The 17,633-nt window shown below is 46.8% G+C and overlaps 1 protein-coding gene and 1 non-coding gene across 2 annotated transcripts; one reads left to right on the plus strand and one right to left on the minus strand.

The window, feature by feature from the left end:
* Positions 1-1,156: 1,156 nt before the first annotated feature.
* On the plus strand, positions 1,157-1,229 carry Trnat-agu (transfer RNA threonine (anticodon AGU)). The gene has a single exon. It is a non-coding gene; the product is annotated as a tRNA-Thr (tRNA).
* Positions 1,230-3,055: 1,826 nt separating this feature from the next.
* On the minus strand, positions 3,056-15,353 carry LOC144149631 (long-chain-fatty-acid--CoA ligase 4-like). The gene is made up of 3 exons (XM_077681283.1): positions 15,215-15,353; positions 9,305-10,571; positions 3,056-5,214 (listed from the first exon to the last, which is right to left on the minus strand). Exons 2-3 carry the CDS (start codon positions 10,019-10,021, stop codon positions 3,808-3,810), a joined length of 2,124 nt encoding a protein of 707 aa, XP_077537409.1. The 5' UTR covers positions 10,022-10,571; positions 15,215-15,353; the 3' UTR covers positions 3,056-3,807.
* Between the last annotated feature and the right edge of the window lie 2,280 nt (positions 15,354-17,633).

Genomic DNA, 17,633 nt, shown 5'->3' on the forward strand with positions numbered 1-17,633 from the left:
CGGTATGCCGGTACGCATACCCGCACTTCAAGCATGATAAAAAATGGAGAGCAATTTGCACCCCAGCACTGCCGCGCGCGAGGCGTCCCCAGCACTGGAGCAGCCTGCTTGATTTCTACCCAACTGGCGTACCTGCTACAGCTAGCTGGCTACCCAGGGTACCTACGAATTGTAAATACGATCTCTTGATTTCAATTTAAGTTTTATTTCCAGGTATTTTGTGGAGTACCACAGGGTTAGCAGTTAAGCGAGTCGGGTAGAGGCAAGAAAGGCTGAGCTCTTGCAAGATACGCTGCGCATGCGCGAAGGTCAGTTGGTCGGAAATAGGTAGAAAAGCCTCAAAATCTCAAAAGGTGCTTTTCTAATGGCACCATCAGAAATTCGCTTCAGGGTCTGACATATTAGAAAACTACCGATGCCATTATGAAAGCTGCTTAATTCGGGACGGTTTCCTGGTGTATATAAGACTGCCTCTGTTCTGGCAGTCTTGGTGCCATAGGGAGCTTAAAAGGGTTAAACGCCGGTCGACCACTCTCGACATGTCGTAGACACTCGAGTCACAGCCCGTGGGTTAAAAAGAAGGCCCCCTTTACCCCGAGTAGTCCGAGTGGCGCTGGCTACCATCCCCAAGTGCAGGAAACAAAAAAAAAAAATGCTTTAACATAAATAGCCGAGAAAGTGGTAGGGAAACAGCCCCGCTGGTAGCGCAGTGCTCATCGGACCAGATGCGTATTCTGCAGGTCGTGGGTTTGGATCCCACCCGGCGGGCATTTTTTCACCACTTTCTTTCTGTCTCAAAAATTTCTTCACCTGTTTCTATGAGCCACCGCATTCTCCCATTTGCTTTCCGAGGTTTTCTTGACGGCCTACCCTTATTCTGTCTTCATTCAATGAGCCCCCCATTTCCCATTCTGATTCGCTACATGTATAGAGAGGGCCTCTGTTCTGGTAGTCTTGGTGCCATAGGCAGCTTAAAAGGGTTCAATGCTGGTCGAGCACACTCGACATGTCGTAGACACTCGAGTCACGGCCCGGGGGTTAAAAAGAAGGTCCGTTTCACTCCGAGTGGTTCGAGTGGCTCTGGCTACCACCCCCAAGTGCAGGAAACAAAAAATACGTTAACATAAATAGCCGAGAAACTGGTGGGGAAACAGCCCCGCTGGTAGCGTAGTGGTCATCGCGCCAGACGAGTATTCTGGAGGTCGTGGGTTCGGATCCCATCCGGCAGGCATTTTTTGACCACTTTCTTTCTGTCTCCAAAAATTCATCTGTTTCTATCGCGCTAACAACATGCAGCGATTTTTCCGACGACGCGACGAGCGACGCGACTAGGATCCGCAGTCGCGATCCGAAGTCGCTCGCCGAGGCAACCACATGACAGCGATGGCTCGAGCTACTGAGGTACTGGCCACCATAACTGAGGACGGCGATTGCAATGTTGCCGCCCTGCGCATAGTAACGCGCTTGGTACGCTGGTTGTTTACAAACATTTAATACAAAATATAATTGCGACAGCAAGAGATTATTTGTGCATTTGTCATAAAAAACACGACTAAAATGTATTACGCCGTTCTAGCTTGCTTCTCGCACTTCATTGCATCCTAAAAACTGGTTTGGGTTTGCGATAGCGCGCACGTTTCCTTCTGCGCCTCGTCTCTCGGCTCCAACATGAATGCTGACGAAAAGCAAATTTTCAACGCATAGCTCATCGCAGAAGTTCGAAAGCATGAGCTTCTGTGGAACATCACGGATAAAAAGTATGAAGCGACCGATTCAAAGGAGCCGACGTGGCGTCGTATCGCCGAACACCTTGGATCGACTAGTCAGCAAGAATTCATTGTAAACAACGGCTTGCCGGCATCCTGCAAAGCAAACAGAAAAAAAGCACTTAACCTAAGTAAATTCTCTACTGTATGCATTGCTGTAGCAGAATGCAATCCGTGCGTGCTGTGATGTTTGCATTAAAATGTACGTTTCGACCGCGGCGTATTGAAGGGCAGCAAAGACGAGGACATGAACACAGACGACGACACACAGCGCGCTAACTTTCAACCCAGTGTGCGGGGGAGCTTTCTTGCTTCTGCTTCAGCATGTACACAAGCTTTACCATGCAAAGCTTTGTTTGCCGCTCCATCGCAAAAGCCGTCTGCGCGGATTTTGTGCGCGCGCCAAATCTCCCCCCTGTTCTCTTCAACAACGGGAGGTTGCGTGCTTAAGTAGGGGCTCTGCTATTGGTTAGTCGCTGAGGCCACTTCCGGGAGGCGAGCGACTGTTCCTGGCGACCCAGAACCGAGCAATTCGATGAGCGGCTTGGTCCGCGGGGAAAAGTAGTTCGTCGCTAGTCGCGTCGTTCCCCAAGTCGCTTGCAAAATTGCTGCATGTGGTTAGCGCTTATGCGCTACCCCATTCTCCCCTTTGCTTTCCGAGGTTTTCTTGACTGCCAAGCCTCATTCTGTCCTAACTCAACGAGCCCCTCAATCCCCATTTCTATTCGCGAGATATATATAAAGTTAAGAGAAAAGTTTACTGGCTATAAGGTTAACTGTACGTTAGAAAGTCAAATTGAAGAACATAACAATATTTATGTTACCGTTTCGACCAGGGGCCAGTCTTTTTTCAAAGATCTTTGAAAAAAGACCGGCCCCAGGTTGAAACGTTAGAAAAAGTGTTGTTATGTTTTTCAATTTGACTTCTCTATCGCTCGTATATATATATATATATATATATATATATATATAGTCGGGAAAGATAAAAACTCACACAGAGCGCGAAAACATAAAATTAGTAGAGACAGAGACACACGAGAAAGACGTAGAAAATAGAAATCAGTTTATTGACGTTTCAGGGAGAGGACTCCCTTTCTTCAGAGTACCAGTACCAGAGTACCAGAGTACAGAGTATATATATATATATATATATATATATATATATATATATATATATATATATATATATATATATATATATATATATATATATATATATATATATATATATATATATATATATACATAGAGAGAGAGAGAGAGATAGATAGAGAGAGAGAGAGAGAGAGAGAGAGAGAGAGAGAGAGAGAGAGCAGGAATGTTCATATCTCGAGCAGAGGCTGATGTTAGGGGCCTCGTCCCATGAAAGGCATTCCTGGTTAGGGATTCCCTACCTACGACTGGTTGACCTCGATTGGGCACCAGATTGAGCTAGGTATCCGGGTTTCTGCTGGCCAGGAAGTCCTCCACTGCTTTCAAGTTAGGTTGGGGAAAAAGAGGGGAGCAAGTCTGGGGTGCCTTCGCATGCCCATATCAACTGGTAAACCGAAGCAAGCTGGAGCAGTGGGCGGAGAGGGTACGCTGTTGGGTGGAGCAGCTGACAAGAAAAAGTACTTTACCAACATCGTGCGCCTATAAACCACAAGTCATCTTTCCCTGGCAGTTGGTGAAATTTACAGAAAACAGTTGTGTTTCAGCGCCGTTAAGGATATTTACACTTTTTAGGGTAAAGGAACCTAAGGAATCGAAGCAAAAAAGTGTTGAATCCCTCATCCGGAACTGATCAACTTGAGAGGACGCTTTCCATCAAGCCCATGCTTGGCCAACATCCCATCAGAAATTCATAAAAGCCGGGCACCATTTATTCTGCGACATAATCACGAAGATATGTAGGTTGTGATAGGCAGAATAAACGTTAACAGTTTTTCATTTTTATGGAAGACTTCAACGTTGACAATGGTGGCACATTCATGTCTCCAAATGGGAGCTGCCATCGACTCTTAAGACGACCTTGTCGCTCAACGTGTTCACTGCAATGATCTCATATACAGTAAAGTTTATCGATGTCACGTTGATAAAAATTCTGAACAAACTTCCGGCGAATCTTTAACGTCGGCGTAACGAGGCCGGACTCTGGGTTCCACTGCTCAGCACAAATCTTCACTTTCCTTGGCACTTCGCTCTTCTGCAACCCATTCTCAGCCGCGTGGGACATAATAGCCTTCGCGGCAGCGTCAGTCACATCGAAGTCCCCGCACAGTTCTTCGAGTGTGGCCGAGGCGTTCTTACCGAGTTCCCGAGCCAGACGTCGAAACTGCTTCTCGTTCGGAGTCACCAGCGCCACGAGATAGGTATGCAATGTGCTGCCGTAAGTGAACGCGTTGTCAACGAGTGGGCACGTCTTGAGGATGGCCTCGACGTGGCCAAGCGCGATGTACTCGCCGAACTGAAGCTTTATCAGGTCCTTCTTGCGGTCGATGATCTTCAGCGTACCATCCGGGAAGATCTCTCCGATGTCGCCCGTGTAGAACCAGCGGATCCCACCTTCTTCGCGGTAGCACTCCCGAGTCAGCTCGTCGTTCTTAAAGTATCCTTTAGTGACGCATGGGCCCCCGACAACGATCTCGCCCCGAGGGTTAGGCTTGTCCTTGATCCCGTAGTTGCCTTCCGGCCAGTCAATAAGCCGGATGTAGCAACCCGGCAGCGGGGCTCCAACGCGACCTTGAGACATGTCATCGGTGCCCATAATTGTAGCTGCACCACCCGATTCAGTTAGACCATAGCCCTCAATGATTTGAACGCTTAGACTAGCTCGCACGAACCGGCGGGTCTGGTTTGACAATGGCGCTGCACCAACGGCCATAAACTTCAACTTACCGCCAAGAACGTGGCGGATTTTGTTAAAAATTAGTCGGTTGAGCAGTGGAGTACGGAATCCGAGGTCAAGCCAGAAGTTTTTATAGCGGATGCTGAAGTCAAGCACCGTTTTAAAGAAAGGTCCTTTAGAAGCTGCGGCTTCGTAAACAGTTTGGCGAATTCGATCAGCGACTAGCGGCACGCAAGCGATGAATGTCGGTTGGAGCAGTTTTATATCTCCGGGACAGCCAAGAGCCAGAGCGTCTGAATTGGTGGTAAGGGTTTGGGGGGAAGAGTAGCCAATGCGTGTGCCTGAGGCAAAGCATACAGACTCTACTGTCATTTCGAACATGTGCGCAAGGGGGAGGTAACCGATGTAGGTGTGCTCGGTGGGCCGCTCTCCGGAAGTTTCAATTATCGTAGCGTAGCCTTTCATGGCCGTGATGAGGTTCCTGTGAGTTGAAATAACGCCTTTGGGCTTTCCAGTGGATCCGCTGGTGAACATGACTACTGCTACATCGTCAGGAGTAGGTGCAGATGTAGGAGTCTGGTAGCTGGCTCCGTGATGTTCAAGGCTTCTGAACGGAATGACCTGCGGTGGGAAGACAAGAGCTGTTGAAAGGAGTGAAGAAAAAAAAAACACATGTAATGGGAAAGGTTTTCAAAAGTCAATTTTGCCTGTGGAGGCATAAGAGAAATGGTTCGGAAGTTTCCAGAGGGAAAACAGTTTTGAAATGTCAGATGAAAATGCAGGATGCGTGCATACTACGGTTGAAAATCTTTTATCGTATTTCTTCTGGTGTTGACCACAGACGCTATCTGATTAGGTTCATACAGAACCACGGACATCGAATGGTGTGCACGACTGCTTTTGTTATCATAGGGGCTAAATTTATTTTAAAGGAGGGAAGTTAACTGCCCACTACCGCGAAGTTGACTGTGAGTTCGCCAATGTGGCCTTTGTATCCTGTGGGAAAGGGTCTGCGGATTTTTTGTAAGCTTTGTGATGGACTTGTTAGGTATATGGGGATAATGTGCTTGCTTTTATATTCTGACGCCGGCCCTTTAAAATGGTTCTTTGGCTTCCCCTGTTTGTCTCGGACGAAATCAGGGGAATTACACGGTATACCGGGAATGGCCCTGAAATAATTAAAATTTAGACCTATAATTCGTACATCTGCAAAAGAAGTTTGACCCGATATATTCTGGCCGCAGGCCACAACGTTTCAGTTATAATTCACAAGTCGACCTCCAAGTTCCACGGAGGGCATGTACCCCATCCCGAGATTTGGAGAGTTACTTAATCTGGAAGAAAATGTCATCCCTGATACCTGATAGGCTACACTAGACAATGCAGACATGCTAGTCAGGTCCTATAGGGTACATACAGCACTATGTTTCCAGAACAGGTTATGGACATCCTACTGTAGTACTTGGCCACAACGTCACCGTGATACAACCCGGACCCTTGGTCTTCCGTCTTCAGAAGCTGTAGAGCATATGACCACCACGGTGGTCAGGCCAGCGATACGGCAGGGGGTGCTGGATGTCTTTGTCCTGACAGGACGCTTCTGTAATTCGAATCTAGCAGCGTTGAATGCGTGAACTCTTTCTAGGGGGGGGGGGGGGAGATTAGTTGTGGTATTAAACGAGCTTTCGGGCAATACCTGGGATATTGTAGGAATACGCAAGGTTAAAAGAGGTGAAGGCTTCATAGAGGGGCATTCTGTGCTACCGAAGTCACCTAGAAAGGAGGCAGCATTGGCCTGGTTTATTCTTAGAGAGCGAGAGAGAGAGAGCGAGAGAGAGAGAGAGCGAGAGAGAGGGCAGCGAGTGTTACGGAATCCTTCGGCATTAACGGAATAGTCGCAGCCGTTGTGATTGAGTTAAATAAGAGGCAGATGTTAAAGCTTATACAAGGCATTCAGGGAAGGTGAAAAGGGTGTTGATGTTTTTTGTGATATCAGCTGTGAAGAAAATGATAGCGCGGTGCTCTTTAGTAATGCGGGACTTTAGGGCAAAAGTATGTGAGGAATAAGTTAGCGAACGGGGAAAGGAAACTGCGGAATAGGTTGTTGGATTACCGGAGGTGATACTCTGGTTAGAATGGGGGAGGGAGCTGACCAAGAGATGTTAGTAGCATTCTTCAGGGAACGAAGAAATAGGAGATAGTAAGGTAAATTCCACAACGGCATAATCAAGAACAAAAAAGCGTTTTCTTTCCAAGTGACAATCCGAGTTTTGTGCATGATGCTCAGTTGCTGGGCAAAGCGAAGAATAGCGACCACTGGCTTGCGGGAAGCAGAATAACGCTGTATCTCAAAAGGAAAGAAATGAAATGGCCGGAAAGTAGGAAGCCACACTCCCTCTGGAAGAAATTCGCGGCTTTAACCCTCTAGAATAAGGACAGCCAAAACGCAGTATATTTTAACCTGATGGCGATAATCACAGAGTCAGAAGTAGCTCAAAGAGCAAGATTAGGGAAAGAAATTATTTCGAAAGCAACGATTGCAAAGTCGTAACAATGGTGGATAGAATAGAATTCACGGAGGATTCGACATCAATTACCGGAGCAAGGTTAGTGGCATGCAAGCGTACAACATGGCAAAGAATAAAAAAAAAGTTCGAAAAAGGAGGAAGCTTAAGAGCTACTAAGAAGACGTTAGCTATTCCCAAACAAAAAATGCATGCCTTCAGAAACGCTAAGGGTAATTGACATGAGATAAAAAAAGTATAGGAACGCTACTATAATAAACTGTCCTGTAGAAAGCCTAGGTCATGGGTCACCACTTAATATACCAGTGTGGTTCGCGAGGCCCCCATAAGAAGTAAGAGGAGGTATAAAGACACTCAAGGGGATGAAGACAGGAAAAGCGGGGAAAATGATGGAATGGACGTAGCTTACTGAAAAGGCAGAAAACGCTGAACTAGAATAGCCTGCAAATTTATATTTCGCATGCCTGCGAACTTTAGGAGGACATTACCTGAAAAAAATTTCATCATGGTTCTTACTAACACGAAGGTCGATGTCAAACAGCTTACGCATACTGACCCATCAGCTTACTCTCGGTTGAGCCGGAGCTGTGTAAAAAGGTTGTAGCTAACCACGTATGCGACAGCCTAGAGAACACGATGGATAAAAGAAGGGCTACTGAATATTTAGTGCCATTCATGACATGAACCAGGCAATAGAAAAACAAACCGCGATACAACAAAATCGCAGTAGAAATCTTTTTACATACGAGGAAAGCATTTGATATGGTTTCCCTTACAGTGTTGTTGAAGAAGTTGGAAACATATCGATTCGTGAATAGATCAAACAGGTTCTTTTGGTTATTTATCATCCAGACAATAGAAAGTAATTGGTATTTTTAATTATGGGTATGAAGCGATCACGGGTGGAGTACTTCAAGACTTGGTGTTGAGGCCAATTTTATTCTCTATTTTCATAAATGACCTTCCTGAGTCCGTTGCTTTTTCAGGAGTTTAATGTACACCGACGACACTGCTTTAGTTGTGTAGGTGAACGGTTAAAAAAAAGCTTCACCAACTACAACTAGTCAATCAAAACGTAATTTTTCTTTCCAGATCAAAGCACCGGAGTTTTGACACACTCTGCTTAGCTATAGAACATTGTAGAATTTAAAATGTATGTTCTACTACATACTTAGGAGTTATTTTTGATCGTTACCTGCACTGGAGGAAAAAAATTGATAGCGTATGTAGCAGATTTGCTTTTCATTACTGCACACTAATAAAGGTCCTTCAACATTTTTTACTGAACATTCTTCCCTATACTTCTCATTATTACACAGCCGTATAAATTACTCTAATGAAACGTGGGGTGGTGCATATGCGGCGTCTTCAACTCCTCTTCAACGACCACAAAGTCGCACGTTAAGAATAATAACATATTTTCTCAAGGACGGTGCAACACAGCCTTGAAGACCCTTACACGAGCACAGAGCAGGGCAGCACGCACACAGCGTGTGTGTTGTCGTTAGGATGCTTGAGATTTGTTTGTGGTCGACATAGTCTTGGTCGACGGCCGTGCACAGGCTGTCAGCATTAATTTTAACCACAAAACAGTACTCCGGCGTAGAAGTGGCATAGGTTGGCCTCCACTGGACAAGTACTTTGCAATAACAGAGGGACACCACTATGCATAAAAAGGATATACAATCAATACATATTGCGGGTTAGTAGTTACAGTATTACAGGAGCGACGCTCGCGGCGGACCTCAACGTCTTGCAGCCGAGACGGAATACGGACGGAAGCGATTGACCCATAGGGGAACGAATTGATTTTGAGAGGCATGACTAGAACTTGAGGAGTCAATGAAGGGACGAATCAAGAAAATTTGTAGACAAATAATGAGTTCAGTGAGCACAGGACAGGCGTGTTTGCAGGTATGTGAGACGTCGTTGAACGTACATAAGTAGGCTGCTGCTGATGGTGAAGATGGAGCTACTTTGACTCGATGATAATAAAATGGTTTAAAACTGCGTGATTCGCATAGACTACAGTAATGATCGCACACTGCAAGGCTCTTCGCGCCAGCTGATGCATGTGTCTGTTTCGGGCTTGCGTAGGTTAGTATACTGGGTCGTGAATCACGTTGTAGTGAAACATAAGAGTGCTTCGACAGAGGCTCTATCAGATTCCCTAAACTGGTACTCACCTGTGGCCCTTTAATTGTTGGCGCAGCCATTCCAGAGTTGTTATCCTCCATGTAGACAATGTGCGTCAGTGAAGGCATATTTTTCACGACGCTTAGTAGTCGTGGGAGGAGCTCTGAAGACGTCACCAAGTGTGTCACTTCCGTCTCGTTCACGGCGCTCACGAGGGCGTCGTTACTCAGCGTCACGTACAAGGTCACCACAGGGATGTTGGTACGGAAGCAAGCCTGCGCCGTCAAAAACCACTCGACTCGTGTTTCAGCGAAGATGGCCAGGAAGTGACCGGGCTTCGCTCCTATGGACAGCAAGCCTCGAGCAGTGACATCGATCTTACGGTCGACCTCTTCGAACGTCAGCCACTCGTAGTCTCCGAGAACTAGCTTCTTTACCACCTTTCCAGTCGCTTGCTTGACCTCGGTGCGGCTCAAAACAGGTCTTGTTCCGAGGCAGGGCTGCTTGGCATACAAGCGGATGGACCTCCGGGTAACTTCGGCCAAAGTTTTGACGCCTTTCAAGCTTTTGAGCTCTGGAACTGACATTCGGCGGTAAGGCGATGACGGATCCCCTTCGATGGCGGGTTTGGCAAAGCACTGGCATTTCATACGCCAGTACACCCACGGCTTCTGAATAAAAAAGTAAAACGGCAACGTGAAGACGTCGTAAGCGGTCACCAGAGCTTTCAGCACAACAAAAACAATTTTGATCCTCAGTGAAGACATTGTTTTGCGTCTTGGCTTCTTGTGGGGGGGGGGGGGGGGAATGAAATGTAGCCACACTACGTTGAAATTACGTTGCACAATCTTCAGCCCTTTAGGGAAAACGCTCTGCGGTGGGCACTGGAAGTGGTTGTGCGACTTCGTTTCTGTTTCGTTTTGTGTGTCCAAGGGTTTTTCTTCGAGTTGATGCTGAGGAACTGATCCTAGTGCTGCGTTCGAAGTGGTTAAATCTGTTAGGAAGAAGATGGCTCTCTCAACCTATAAAACGTAAATGGTTCCTAAGGTAATTTGTTGGCAATAGCAACTGTTTAAGGCTTTAGCCTGCCACGTACCACGTCTTCAGTCTATAGTTCGAATTGTGATTGCCATGTAGTGAAGGGGTACTGAAGCGAGGTTTTGTTTTTTATAGAGGTGGGCGCAGTGTGCTGGAAACCGGGAGCATGGGTTAGCACATCAGTAATTGCGTTGTGTTTGCAGACGTGGATGTCGCAGTGGTTGCCCTCTCGCGGTTGACTTCCTGCTCGTGTGTTCAGACTGCGGGGAGTACTTCCTTCTGGAATGAAATACAAGAAAACGTTTAGTGCACTTTGCACTTTTTAAATCTAAGGAGGTTTACTCACATATTTGCAATTATTATCGTCATCGTCATCACCGTCATAACTATCTGCCTATCTGCGTCCTCTGCTAGACTAAGGCCTCTCTAATCATCCATGGAGATCTTGTTTTCCGCTACTTCTAGTCGTTTCTGTCGGCAACCCCAAGTTACCAATATAGTTCCCCTGTTCTCAGTTATCTGTTTTGCATGTGGAGCCCAAATCCCCTCATTTCAACTTGAGCAATTATTTGTCGCAGTTTCTCAATTCAAGGCGCTCATTTCTTGTACCTTACTGGTACTCCTGTCGCCCTTTTTGATGGCTCATTGAGCTGGAACAATTTTTCTCTTAATGTGCTGAGTAAGGCACCAAGTGTCTGGCCCCGCTTCAGAGGCGGCCTAACGCATTGGCGTATACTAATGTTTTTACTGACTGAGGTCGACCCGGGCCCACCCACCGAACAACTAAAATGTCCTGAATGCGGCCTGGCTACGCGGCGCGTCGGTTGTGCGACTGTCGGGGCCATTGTCCGCTCCGGGAAGGTCACTTTGGAGGTTTCAGGGGCCCTCCTTCGAGATCTGGATCCAGCCTGCATCAGGCTCGCGGGACGCACAGTCGTGCTTGAGTAGCTTTATCTTTGCTTCTCTTCCCACTCCCCTTTTAAGCCAACGTGGCGTCCTTTTAAATATAACATTTCACAACAACAATGACGATGACAGAGGCAGCGCACTGGTCGTTATTTACAAAGCTGCCCGAATACAGGCTATCATAAGAAAGTTGCATTTTCAGCCTGCCCATTCCATGGGGTGATTTCGCGTACAAATAGGGTCAAGATTGCAGGCGTTGTAGTCCTGCACTAGGGCCATTTGCCAGGCCGGGGCGTCGCTTGGACTCATTTTACCTGTATGTCTGCTCCCCACCGACGGAAACGATTGCAAATGGTGACTTCCAGAAACACAGTATCAGCGCTCAGCTCGTAACCCCCTGCGGCATAACACAAACGCAAGACTTCTTAATTGTCCGGCAATCCGATGTTGTATATGGGCAGGGGGCACGGACAGAAAGGCATAGGTCAGGGGACCCTCTCAACGCTAAAGGCAGCTTTCCAGGCTGTAACACCTTTTCAAGGGTCCACACTCGACCACTGACCCATTCGACTTATTGGACACATTCTACCCAAAGGGTCCTCACTCGACCCATTAACAATCCGGCGAGTGCCCGGGGGGCACGCGGATTAGAATATGGCACCTTCTGCACACGGGACGAACGCTGTACTTTTGTATCACTGCCTTTGTTTTATACGGTCACCAAACAAGACACTGAAATCAAGAGTTGGACGGAAGGCCGTTTTGTAGGGAAAACGCATGACAGCAATTAAAAACTTACACCGGCAATGAATGTTTAATAAATAAATAAATAAAAAGACCCGTGAACAACGCTACCGTACGGGCGACGAAACGACTTTTTGCTTTTTATAAATATTCATGATCGCTGTCAGTTTTTAATTGTCAAACAAGACACTGATTGATTGGTTGTGGGGTTTAACGCGGCGACGCAACGCAGGCGATGAGGCGCGCCGTAGTGGAGGGCTCCGGATTAATTTTGACCACCTGGGGATCTTTAACGTGCGCCGAAACCTCGTACACACGGGCGTTTTTGCTTTTCGCCTCCATCAGAAAAGCGGCCGCCGCGGCCGGGAATCGAAATCGCGACCTCGTGCTCAGCAGCGTAACGCCTTAACCACTGAGCCACCGCGGCGTGTAACAAGACACTGATACAAAAATCTCAAGTGGCTCGAATATTCTCCACTTACTGGAATCAGCGACTTCACTCAATCAAGCTTTGTAAATATGTGTTGGTTACATTGTGCGAGTTTTCATCACTTACGAAACGGATAATCCAGGTGAAATTATCCGCCAGTATACATCTGTGCGTAGATACTGCTTTCAGAGAGATAATAAATTTAAAGATAAATGGCGATGTTAGTCGAGCCGTTGCGCTGCCTGCTACGCCATATGGTAAAAAGGAGCAAAAATAATCATTCTAGAAGAAAAGGTGTCGGATGTCGCACAGAAGATCCTGAGTCCCACGCAGGGTATTCATTCATGTCCAGTCTTGTGTTCCGAAGAAACACCAGAAGAGGTTTAATTGCACGCACAGATTGACTGCGACCTCACCAAGGATCCAAAACAGCCCTTGCGTGTAAGTAATATGAGCTGAACGACATGAGAAGCAGAGTCGAACTTATTGCCTGTAATGCTGAGGCTGCCTGTTAACAACGTTAGCCCCAAAATGTGGCGTTATGCCGAGCTTGACGGAATACCTCCAAAGCGTCGCAACTGCCCCGCTTCGTGTATGGGCTCCTCCTTGTTAATGTATGAGAGGGACTCGGACGACACTGGAGTTCCCACGGTTAAGCGTTGGCCAGTGAACTGTGGTGGGGCTGTGCTATGCCCATATTAGGGTAAGAGTAAATAGCCTTAACGGTATGTAACCCTATTAGTAGGCATCCACGCAGACAATATGTCGCTATTGGGGAAATTTGCCGTCAGCATGTGCCATGGAATACGTTGTGTTCCTTTTTCTAGCGGCGTAGCACTTCCAATATTTGTCATCAGCAGGCGGGGTGGTTTCGCGACAGCTTGGGTGAGCATACATGTTTTGTGTATGTACATGAGTTACTTTTTGTTTCTTTACACACAGCACCAACTGTCACTTTAATCAAGAGTCGGGCTGGGTATTGTAGCAAGTGGATAATTTATTAAACTGTGCATGTACACAGGTCTCTCTGTGTGCGCGTGTGTATATTAATGTTTTCCTTTCTTTTTCAGCTCAACGTATACACTTTTCCCCCATCTGTAGCACGAAACCCCGCTATTTACACGTCTGATCTTTTAGCCTGTCCTAAACGCATCTCCCTCTCTCGCTTTCTCTTCTTGGTTCTCTTTTTTTACAATGCAGCTGTATATGACTTGGATGACAGGAATTGTCGTTCCCGCGAACAAAACCCCACACGTGGAACATGCGCAGCTATAGAAGATACACTCTTGGGACTGGCCCAGAATTTAAAAAAAAAGGACTCCACACACAATGGTAGGTGTACCGCCCTCGTTTACTATGACCCCTAAAGAGCAACGGGCACGGGCAATTCTACATGAATACTGTGACGCTATAAGAAAGCCATGCACAGTTGGAAATCCTTAAGAGCGGGTTGCCTATGATTAACAAAGAATAGAACAGAGATGACAATGAGATCAACTGGATACTGTGCGAAACAGGTAATTTGAACTTTGGTATAATATTTCCCATTTCCAAAAACTGCACATAAGCCAAAACATCTCTTCGCGGTTCCTTTATCAGTGCTTCCGCGGTTCCTTTATAACTGCAGTACTATGACGATTCTCATGAACTAAGACCTGTAGATAGGTAGTGTACAGACGTAAGCTTCCCAAGACACCATTCATCCGAGGCTTTCAACAGGTCAATGACGCCGCTTGTGCGGACACCTCTGCTGAGCAATCCAAAAAACAGAACTGGAACGTGCACAGTGTGTCATCTCCTGCCACACCCAAGAGCGATCGGAAGAAATTCATGGCCCTGCATTCGCAAGCGTTGGCCGTGATGACACCATCCCTGCAATTTTGTTTGGATAATTCAATGTGGACATTTATTAACCGCGCAGGAAATGGTTCACTTAGGTTGTTTAGAGCAAATCAGTTCGAAGTTCCACCCCAATAGAAGTTCCTGAACAGCTGAACAACGATCGTGCATAGATTTTAGCTACGGCGACAATTTGTCGAATGTTGCAACCGAAGAAATCAGCGTATGCCGCAGAAATCACAAATTTGTAGCAATACCAAAGATGACAATAAATACAAGTACATAGCCCTGCGTGACGTTCTACATGCTACAGCCTTCCAGGTTATCTACCGTCACCCAGTAAATTGGCTTTTCAAGTTTTTAATTTTTTCTCTTCGGTTCCGCTACGTTTTAAGGCGTATAATACTTTTTCTAACGCTTTAACAGGATTTTTCTACTTATCGCCATTAACACCTTTTCAAGGATATACAAGTTGGTGTGATTAGCAGTAGATTTCTAGGGATATTCTTAGTAAACAAGGGAAACAGTTGACAGGGCCATATTTCATGTTCTCGATAAAAAAACCTAACTTTAGGTGCAGGGGCTCAGACTGAAACAGAAAAAAAAGATTTCTCTGGCATTTCTGGTGCGAAACATGACACTTGTCAGAGCCATTTCCGCGGGAAAACCGACGCTTGTGGTTACTACACCTCTTCATTTCTACATGATTTTGATTTTGCTCTATTAAGTAACAGAAAAAAAAACGTCGTCCGCCTGCACCAGTAAAGACATCCATTTTTTATGTGCTGTTCTCAACAGCTCTGTCGACTTCTTCAACGATCAAGCCCTTTAGCCATGAACAACGCACTGGCAGTTTCGAAAGGACCTAGCCTAGAGAACTAGCGTACACTTGAAAAGGGTCAAGGCACTAATAGCGGCCTGGTATTGTGTAAAATTACGAACAAGGCAAACAGAACACGTCATTCCAACCTGTTCCGTCTAAAATGGCGAAACAGATACTTACCTACTCACTGCAAAGTTGGTTGCGCGAAGTTCGTGCTGCGTGTTTGTCCGCAGAGCATTTCTCTAGAAGCGCGGCATCTGCGCGCAAGCTGCGGCCATTTGAGTGAATCTCCAGCATGATTTGATAGCAACGTACTCTTGTTACTCTAATCACTGCTGCGGCGCAGCTGGAATACGAGTGTGACGGGCTCGCAAGTTCCAAGTATCTAAAAAGAAACAATTTTGAGAGGAAACAAAATCCATTCGATATAGCGGCGCATTTGCTGGACGCATGCCGGCGAATGGGATAGTATTTTAAAGGCATCGGAACAGGTCGTGTCTATACAAGTAATTCTTGGAACTTTGATTACACAAGACATGACCACACGTGCGATTTGAGACGGATGGTTGAACGAATTTATTTAGAGTGTAACTGGTTAATCGCACGTAGTGTGATCGCCGGCCTAAGGGACCCTGCAACATGTTCGATAAATGATTTCACTTGCTACTTTGTGCCTGGAAGCACTTCAAAAGGCATGGTTATTCATAATATTGGAGTGCGTTATGTGCTCGTCGCTGCAGATACGCCTTTCACTTTTTGCTTTGCTTTGTTGCGAGTCTGTTTAAAGTGGCTTGGCAATTGAATGCGTTCCCTGCTGTAACGCAGAGGAAGCCAACCAATAGCCCCTACATAGCTCAAATTGCGTCATTCAAGCGGCTGAGAATGTCATAATTCAGGTCGAGAAATAGAGAAAAATCTTTCGACGAAGTTTCACAGTTACCTGATCAGTATAGAACAGTTATATGGGGCTGGGGTACTTCTTCATACCTTTAAATATACGTGCTGGATCTGCGTCTCGGCTACGTTCTAAACGATTCCATATTTTGCAAAAAAAAGTTCAAGAAATGCTGCAATGTCCTTGTCTGGGATGAAAAAAATAAAAGCGGAGGAAGTGTAATCTACCAGCGAGGAAAAGACGCAATGGTAGGTCACGAATGTAGCAGCCCGCTCGTGAAACGCAAAAGGACATTGATAAATAGCAAAACGCAAACATTTCACCATAAAACTAAGCGCTAATACACAGGGCAGGTAAGCAAGACAGAATAATAGACATAAGACAGTGCCATGAAAAGCACTGTAATGTCGGTGAAACAATCTTGAATAATGCCAGCTGATGTACGAAGCCGTACTACAACACCCAACGTGAACACCTTCACAGTTCGTGTCCTTATCTAGCCGGGGGCCGTCTTTCTCGTTGCGGTTGAATAGGAAGGCCTAGTGGGCACGACACAACTGGTTGTTCCATAGTGTTCACGGGTGGACGTTGCACAGTTTCTGATGCAGGACACTGCTCTGCGGCTGACCTCGTTGGCGAAGCGGGATCGTATCCTGCCTAGGCACAGGTTGTGCTGCGGGAACACTTGCCTCGGTCGACGCTGGGTGCCATGTGGCAGCGAGATGTATCGCATCGCCGGGGTCATGATGAAGTGACGAGTCATGCTAAACGGGATGTTGCTGAAGTCCATTGTTGCCCGTGCGACGAGCAGGTAACTTGCTCAGTTTGCCGCGTTCCATGTTCTGCCGTCATCGAGGAGGAAGGATGCTGGACCACGTGGCTCGATGACTTCCCCTGGCTTCGAAAAAGAGGTGTCACCCTTGAATGAAACAGATGGTTTCTTCACCCGCACCATGTCTCCTACCGCCCCACTGTTGGCTTTGCCGCTCGCCTCCTGTCGGTGTAGGCTTTGCTGTACTGTTGCCTGTGCTTGACACGCTGTCGAAGCTTGGCCAGTTCCTAGTAGGGTGTCTTCGCCAACGACTCGGGCGATAAGCCGAGGATGTCAAGCTTTGTTCTGGGTAGCCTTCCATGAAGCAGTACCTCAGGGGCCACTCCTGTTGTGGCGTGTGGTGTACACCTGTAAGCGGCGAGATAATCTCGTACAGCAGTTCGCAGCGAACACTGTTCCAGACGAACCAGTTGCGGTTGAACCATTCGATCTGTCCATTTGGCTGCATGTAATAAACAGATGAATGCGACAGGTGGATCGCTCGTTCTTTTAGGAAGTTGATAAATTTTTTTAAGGTGAACTGGGGCCCAATATCGCAGACTATGTCTTCCGGATATCCTTCCGTCGCAAAGATATTGAGCAGGAACGCGTTCACGGTTCTTGTAGCAACTTGCACAACCGCACTTCAGGCCATTCAGAAGTAGTCCACGAGCGTCAGTGCAAACCTGCAATCTCGAGGCGCCGTCTCCAGGGGACGTGGTGGTGGTTGTTGTTGTGTGGGATCGGGCGGGGTTAGCCTGGCTGGATATGCCAGCAGTTGCTCCGCCCAAGCTCCTCATAGTTAGCCAATGGTAGTGTCCTTTCACCACGAGTGTGCCAGTTCCGCCTCCTAAAGGAAGCTTAGGAAAAGGTGCGACACGTCTCTGCGGAGC

Source organism: Haemaphysalis longicornis, unplaced genomic scaffold (assembly GCF_048455015.1).
Source record: "Haemaphysalis longicornis isolate Haplotype H1 unplaced genomic scaffold, Haemaphysalis longicornis Haplotype H1 scaffold_8, whole genome shotgun sequence".
Classification (NCBI taxonomy): Eukaryota; Metazoa; Arthropoda; class Arachnida; order Ixodida; family Ixodidae; genus Haemaphysalis; species Haemaphysalis longicornis.